Source organism: Gavialis gangeticus, unplaced genomic scaffold (genome assembly GCF_001723915.1).
Source record: "Gavialis gangeticus isolate Ggan-Ray unplaced genomic scaffold, GavGan_comp1, whole genome shotgun sequence".
NCBI lineage: Eukaryota > Metazoa > Chordata > Crocodylia > Gavialidae > Gavialis > Gavialis gangeticus.
The window spans coordinates 132638247-132646236 of NW_017729024.1; the positions used below are offsets into that span (position 1 = coordinate 132638247).

A 7990-nucleotide genomic window follows, 5' to 3' on the forward strand; every position below is an offset into this window, starting at 1 on the left:
CCCGCCGCCCGCCCGGCCCGGGGCGCGGAGCTGTAGTGCGCGCCTGTGCGCAGCTGGAGCCATGAGCCCGCGCGGAGCCGCCTGCCTGCTCCTGCAGCTGCTGCTACAGCTGTGGCCCGGGCGGGGCGCGCAGCCGGTCCCCCAAGGTAAGCGCCGGGCGGGGGGGGGCACAGCCAGCCAGCCAGCGGTTCCTTCCCCGGTGTCATGCACTGCCCCGGGTCTCTCCCGCATCACCCGCAGCCGGGCAGGCTGGCGTGAGGACAGAAGATGAGCCCGAGGGGCCTCCTTTCGTGTGCCCCGAGAGGGATGAAAAGGTGCCAGCTCCAAACGCAGACCGGGGTCTTCGGGTAAACGTGGTGTCTTTTCTGAGAAACCACACTCCAGGTTCGCGACGGCTCAAGGCAGAGCTGAGCTCAGTCTGTTAGAGCTGGTTGCCCCTTGAACTGTTGACGGGGGGCGACATGCAGCTTTACGCAGGTGACTGCTTCGAGGGGTCCAGCAACTGGTCCCTCATCTTCCTCGTACCAGGTTCAATGGCGGACTGGCACCGTTGGGAAACTGGGCTGGTTTAATTCCCGGTAACCTTCACATCTGTGAAGCCACCCCTTTGAAAGTGGAGCATCTCCATTCCAACAGAATAACTGCGAGGAGCGCTGTCTCTTAGTGGAGTTTGTCCTGGAAACCTAGGGAAGGGGCTGTTTTTAAACGGGGTTCAAGTGTCCTCTTTATGGCATTCCAGTGCTTCTGCTTTTGGGGCCAAAAGGTTGCTTTCTTTGGAAGTTAAGGTTTGAAGCTTTCAGAACAATGCTGGGCATTCAGCCGCCCTTCCAGACTCGCCTGCAGTCTCTAAAAAGCTCATCATATCACCTTGGCTTCTTTTTTTATCTGGTGCATTTTTTTCAGTGTTACTCAGGATGACATGCACTAGAGATGAAGAATGTGGTGGTCATATTCCATAGGCTTAAGTAGTGTTTTGTGTTGTAAGTTGATGTTCAGTGTCTGATTGAGGAGATTTTGCCCCTTGTTGTATTTCCTACATATACAGGTTTATATTAGAATTGAACTTCATGAGCCTTTTAGGGTGATTTAGGATTAATGTATACAATGTTTTCTTATGGGACCTTACCTTAGAGTTACAAAAACTGATTTCAGGCCCTACACCAAGACCTGTGTTTGTATTGGATTTTGATACTGGATCTTACTACAAAGGAAAAGAGCCCTGACAGTTCTTCTGGACAGCCCCAACAATTTTATTCTTGGCTTGGAGTCCAAAAAGAAAGTCAAACCAAATGGCTGAGTGTCTGAAGTTTGAATTATAAAGTAATATTGAAAAATATTATCATGTAATTCTGTAAAACATTGGTGCGTCCTTGTCTGGGGTACTGTTTGGTTCTGGTCACTACATCTCAAGAGAGAAGAAATAAGAGAAGTTCAAGGGTAGATTTTAAAAATTGTTGAGAGTGTGGAGAGATTTCCATATGAAGAATGATTGAAAAACAGGACTTGTTCAGTGTAGACAGCAGACAGTAGAGAGACAGAAGGTATACCTTCTGAAGACAAAATAGAAATTTCTTTATGCACACACAATTCTAATATTATAAAGCCTAAGTCTGTCTGCCTGTAATGCTTTATTCATACTCAGATTGGCTGATGGAAACAGCCAGTCAGAGTGTTTCATGCAAGGGGGAGACAATTGGCTAGTATCCCTGATAAGTTTTTTCAGATCTTAAAATGAATGTTTTAATTGTTTGATAAGTAGAATAACTTCTTAGTTGGGATGAGATTCTTCAGTAATAACTACCAATTCCATTCTTGATATAAAGAGAAGCTAGGTTTATTTTCTCATCTTACACAAGCAAGAGGATAGTCCATGAATCTAAAAAGTAACACATTTAAAATGAATACACAAAGTGAATTATAACATAATGCATATATATCCAATAGAACCAATGTCTTGTGCAAGATGTTATTAGATCTTAGAATTTACTAGGACTTTGAAAAAAGATTAGATGCTTAAATGGATGACGAGCATATCAAAAGTTACATGAGGTACAGCACAAAATAACCAGCAGGATATAAACCTTCATGCTTCAGGGAGGAAGTTAACCTGTGACTGATGGGAGCTAGGCTGCAACTTCTCCTACAGTCAGGGTATTTTGTAATTGTCCACTGCAGATTTCTGTGAATGTTCCTTAGAAGTATATGGAATTGGTCACTCAGAACTAGTCTGATCTGCAAAGCCAATTCCTTTCCCTTCTTTATTCACAGCACAACAGGTGTTTGAAAATGTGCAATTTATGTTAATTTGCTCCTGCAGCTTTTACTTCAAAGCATCATGGTGTACTCCTGTTGCTCGCAGGTCAGATGTTTTTTTCCAGCAGACTTTGCTCTTCTTGTGTCCTCCCTGCTCCATCTACTCTAACAGTTTCCCTCAAGGGCTTCATTTTCCCAAGTGTCCTTCTCTAAGAACTTCACAGCCCTGTTTTGTCACTCCAAAATGCAAAGCCAGTCTTGACATTTTTGGGCAGGCTTCCAAAATAATGTTTTGCCCCTCTCTAGATGTAATCATCCCTTCTCCAGCATTATTGCACTACTCTGTACAGGTCTATCCTAAATCATTAAAAAGGGCACACTGCAAACTTTCTTAAACTCCATTTGAAAGAAAAAGGAAAAAAAAACGTGTGTCTGGGGGTACTTGAGGTCCCTGTGTCCTGCTGAATTGAGACCAGCTGCTGGTTCCTTCTTGTTCCACTGTCTGTTTTAAAATATGCCTTTGTAAGGAAAAGGGCTAAAAGATTGCTTTTCTAAAAATGAAAGCTGCAATGCTTTTGCATTTTTTCTCATTTTAACTAATCCAGTGGTTCTCAACCTTTTTAGATTTAAAGCATCCCTTACTAAACTCAAGTCACCCCTTGGAAAATGCAAGCTCTTAGCTTGAACTCATTTTTTGACTATGGAAAAAATAGCAGAGGGGTCCTTTTGTTGCAAAGAATTCAGAAAGACCAGAAGGAGATTTGAATGTTTTCAACACTAGGGATTCCTATTTGAAATGTCTGGATTTATCTTGTGAATTGTGTAGGTGTTGACACATTTTAACAGCACCCTGTGTCACCCTTAAAAGTATCTCTAACACCCTGGTTCAGAATCGCTGATCTAATCAGACTGTTAGTTTTATGAAATCCCCAAACTGGAATCTGCCTATATATATCTGCTAAATAAGTAGAAAGACATATAGGAGTATAGAAGCTGGTCCTAGCAAGCAGCTGTAGTTAGCAAATATATGGCTCATACCAGGGATGGATTTGGTCACAGTGATGCATCCTCACTGGTGGAGATGCATCAAAAATGCATTTGCATTTTATATAAAAGAAAATTCAACAGTATTTTGTGATAGTTATTACATGCAAAAGTTTGCTCTATAAAGTAGCAATTTTCATTTCTGTCTGATTCCTTCAAATGTAGGGCAAAATGGAACCACAAGGGAATTATCTAATCTGACCCCTGCACTGAGGCAGGATCAAGTATACCTTAATTTGAGCCGTGTTTGCTTTCATTGGAGCAAATGTAAAAAAAGTGCCTCCCATATTTTGTGATTTTTAGTGGCAGCTGTAGTTGTTCTTGGTTGTAGTTTATAGAACTAAACAGGTGGGAGCTGAGTCCTCTGGCCCATGTTCCATAGGTGCAGAAAGTTGGCAGCGGAGAACAGTGACAGTATTAATTGTTGCAGGTCTGGGAAGCCTGCAGCAGTTCATGCTACAGCTGCTCCCCTGCTGCTAAACTTTTGGATTGTGCAGAGCCCCGGGGTTGGATGATGTAGCCCCACACGACCGGATCTGTCTTGAAGTGTGGCTCTGGACACCGAAGTGAGGTCCTGGATGGTCCTACCTCAGGCCAGGGTTTAGACTAGATGACCTCTGGAGGTCCCTTCCAGCCCTAATTCTTTATGATTCTATGGCCAGACCCTGCCTACAATACTTGATCAGGTATGTGGCCATGGACGTGGTGAATGAGGCCAGTCCATAATTGGACCTATGGCATGCAGAGTTGGTTTGCAGGCCAGATCTGGCACATAGGGTCAATCTGTATGCCATATCTGCCCCTTGGACTAGTGACATCCTGCTCATCCAGCAGGCATGTGGGAAAGTTTGAGCACTGCTGATCTAAACTGAATTATTAGTACTTGGCCAGATGGACCTTGGATAGTGTCAGGGGGCCTTTATGAGGCCAGTTAAACATCGGCCTGCTCTCCTGTCTAGAGCAGCCTACTGTGTCTCACCTGCCATGACTTGTTGCATTAAGCTAGATGTTGAATGTGGGAGGCTGCCCAGTAAGTACCTCAATGCCTTGGGTGTTATGCATGGCTCTGAACTGCCCTATACCATATCCTATGTCTCACAGATGGTATCCCGAGTTGGTAACAGCTCCAGCCCATGGCCGAGCCAAATTCTGCCCCTTGCTGGGCCTCAAGCATTCTGCCCTAATACTCTGCCCTTCCCAGGGCCCCAAACACACTACCTGCTTCTGAGCCTCATTTATACTGCCCCTCACTGGGACACTCTCAACCTGCCCTACTCTGCACAACCCTTCAGGTCCCCCTTGGGCCCTATTCTACATGGCCCTTCAGGCTTTCCATGCACACTCTGGAGGGCCACATGTGGGCTGGCCAGGCCACCCTCACACAGCCCCTACTCTACCTGGCCACCGGCCTTATGCCTCACTGGACTGAACTCATCTACTAGACACTCTCTGGGCCAATCCCTTATGTTCAAACTCTTGTGGGGATTGGCTCATGTGCAGCCCTTCAGGCCACCCCTGTATCCCTACTCTGCACATCCCTGGTGCAGCCCTTCAGGCTGCCTGTGCAGACCCGACTCTATAGATCTCATGCACAGCCCTTCAGGCTGCCACTACGCACCCTACTCTGTGTGGCCTCTGTTCATATTTTTGCCCCCTTGCTGGGGCCTCTGGGGTCTTGCACCCCATAGGGCTCAGGTATCCGAAGATGTGCCTAGCCCTCAGAGTTACCCACCAGGTTGTGGGGGCTGGGTCTACCCCATACTCGCCTTTCACTGGGGAGGCAACTGGTGTGGCATTTCCTGGAGACCACCCAGCCATGGGCAGACCCACCACAGATAGTAATCTGATAATAGGTCATTGGTTCTGTGCCCATTTAGGTTCTGTTCCTTCTTTCCTACCATATTACTTGCATCTTCTGATGTCAATAGACGTTTGAGAGGCAGATGGAATGTGAGCCTGGGCGCATAAAAATTAGAATATTAGTCCAAGTTTCAATAGATATAAGAAAAAGTGGAGGAAACTTCCTCCTTTCCTTATTCCGCTGGGAATGGGATTTGCATTCAAACTGAATAAAGAAAAGAGACGCTCTTCTAAAATGACTGTCGTTTTGAGACTCACATGGGTCTTTAGTGTACCATGGACTGCCAGGGCGTCCTTATTGCATGGGATTCTGGAAGAAGTTGTGTTGTTATCCCTGAATATAGCAAAAGATTTGTCCAACAGAATAGTTCAGGTATGTTAACCAGAGACGAAATCACTTTGAAAAACCAAGCTGATCATCCAAGGTTATTTTGCTGAGTGTTATCCAGGAGTGTTATGGCAAATGATGCCAAGTGGAAGAAGTCCACCACTTCCTGATGTACAGAATGCAAGTTTTGTTGGATTAAGGAAGAGCATGCCACACAGTTGTTACCTCTCTCTTGCTTACCCCTATCCCCAACCCTAGGTTCCACCAATGCTTATTTTTGTGTTGGTAGGGTAAAGACAATAGCCCTCATTTCAGGGTCTCAAAATCTGGCCCACAGAATCCTAACATGCAGCCCACAGTGTTGCTCATGGGTCTTGGAGTGGACCCACGCGTGACATGCAGTGCATGATGGATTAGTCCTGTAGGCTGCATGTAATGCGTAGGGCTGGAGCAGGTGTGTGCCTTGTGGCATGTGCAGGACACTTGTGGCATGTGTGGGATACCTCATGCATGCAGAGCACAGGGCTGGTCCAGGTCATGTGCTGCATGTGGTGCCTGAATCAGACTAATACCATGTACAGGATCTGGCATGCAGAGCTGGTCTTTGGCCCCAATCCAGCCCGTGGACTGGTCCCCTGCCATTCTTCCAGTTCCTGCAGCCTGATGAGTTTCACATCTCCTGCCTTATGTGGTAGAACTCCAGGAAGGGCATATTGAATATATGGCACTGTGGCTAAATGTACAGAACTGCTAAAGGATTACCTAAGTTAATTTCTTAAATAAATGCATCATTTTTTATGAAAAGCAGATAGGAAAGATGCAATTTAACACTTTAATTTTTCTTGGTTTATTGTAGGGCTGTCAATTGCAGTTAACGCGTGCAATTAATGCGTTAATTGGTTCTTGCATACACTTTTTTTTAATCACAATTAATTGCGCACTAGGTTTTGAAACCTGTGCCCGGGCCCTGCACCACCACCTCTGGGCCTCCCAGCAGGGCAACGGTGGCAGCACAGAGGACCGCAGGGCAACCTGGGCGCAAGCTCTGGGTGGCTGCATCAGGATGGGATGTACACACAGACAGATGCACAAGAGCAGCTGCAGCCTGCATGCTACCTGTAGAGCAGCTCTGTGCCAGTAAGTCTGTGGAGAGAGAGGAGTGGGAGGAGAGGGAAGGGGCATGGAGGAGCTGATCAAGACCCCCACAGTGAAGGAGGGAGTTGGGCAGGGCCAGGGTGAATGGGGCCCTGGGGCTGGGGCAAGTTACGGGATGGAGCTGCAGGAGGCTTACCTAGGTGTGTGGGGGACACAGCTCCCCACCACTGTATGCACCCCTGGGGGAGACATGGCAGGTCACATGCCCCCCAATTTGTGCATGGGGCTGAGACAAGATGCCTGTTGCAGGTTGCACAGCTCCCTGGCCTTTACCCAGGGAGCTGCACGCTAGCAGTGCCGCACCATACATACCCTACCCGCCCAGCTGTGGGAAGCACAGCATGGTGTACCCTGGCTCCTGGGGCAAAGGCAGCAGGATGCAGAGCCCCAGCCTGCAGAAGACAGCCTGCCTCTGCTCCACGCATGCCCCCTATGCACATGTCCCCTATGCCTTCCCTGAGGGTGCATTCAGCAGGAGGGAGACATGCTGACCCATGCCCCTGGATGAGCCTCCCATGGCTCAATCTTATGACTTTCCCCAGCCCTGGGGCCCCATTCGCCCCTGCCCCATTCCCTCCCTCACTGTGGGGGGCCTTGATCTGACCCCCCAATGCCCATTCCCTCCTCCCCTTCCACAGACTTACCTTCTGGGTTTTGTCTGTGGCTAGGGACAAACATAACACACAAACTGGTTTGAACCTGTAATAGAACAGAGGTTCAATGCACATAAACCAGTTTGAAAATGGCTGAAACCGGTTTGAGATAAATCTGGTTGAGTGTGGTATATCAGACTTAACTGATTTGGGTCAAACCAGTTTATGCAATGTCTGCTCCAGATCCCTTCTTGGTTTAATTTGAACCAGAGTCCTCCAGCATCCCAGATGCTTTGCAGCTCTGGGTGGGGCTCTCTGCTCCACAGCAAAGCTGGCCCTAGCCCTCTGCTCCCTGGCTGGAGCTGCGGCAGAGACTGCAGGTACTGCAGCATCTGCCTGGCTTCCCCCTGCTCTCCCCTCCCCACCCCCACCAATTCCATGCTCAAGCAGGGATTTCCCCCCTCCCCTTCTCTCTCAGGGATCTGTGTAAGGCAGACAGGACAAAGGCTGATGGGACAAGGTCCACTTAGGGCTTTTTGGAGCTAAAAGAAGAGCTTGAACTAATAAGAGAGGCTTTTGTTTTCTTGATGGGCTGATGAACACTGTAAACTCCCTGCCATGTAAGTAAATGTTGTGCAACTCCCTGCTGGCTCCATCGCTGGTCAGGAGCAGTGTGGGTGAGGGGGGAGGAACCCCTCCCTAATCAGAGCATCCCTCCCATACCCTCCTCAGCTCAGCAGTATGGAAGGGAAGGGAG

At 47.8% G+C, this 7990-nt stretch overlaps 1 protein-coding gene across 1 annotated transcript in view; it reads left to right on the forward strand.

Annotated features, from left to right (window-relative positions):
- The first annotated feature begins 25 nt into the window (after nt 1-25).
- Nucleotides 26-7990, forward strand: part of THBS4 (thrombospondin 4) — an 86083-nt gene continuing 78118 nt past the window's right edge. Inside the window, exon 1 of the mRNA XM_019517746.1 lies at nt 26-146. Coding sequence (XP_019373291.1) covers nt 62-146 — 85 coding nt within the window. The 5' untranslated portion in view covers nt 26-61. The remainder of the gene's footprint in view (nt 147-7990) is intronic.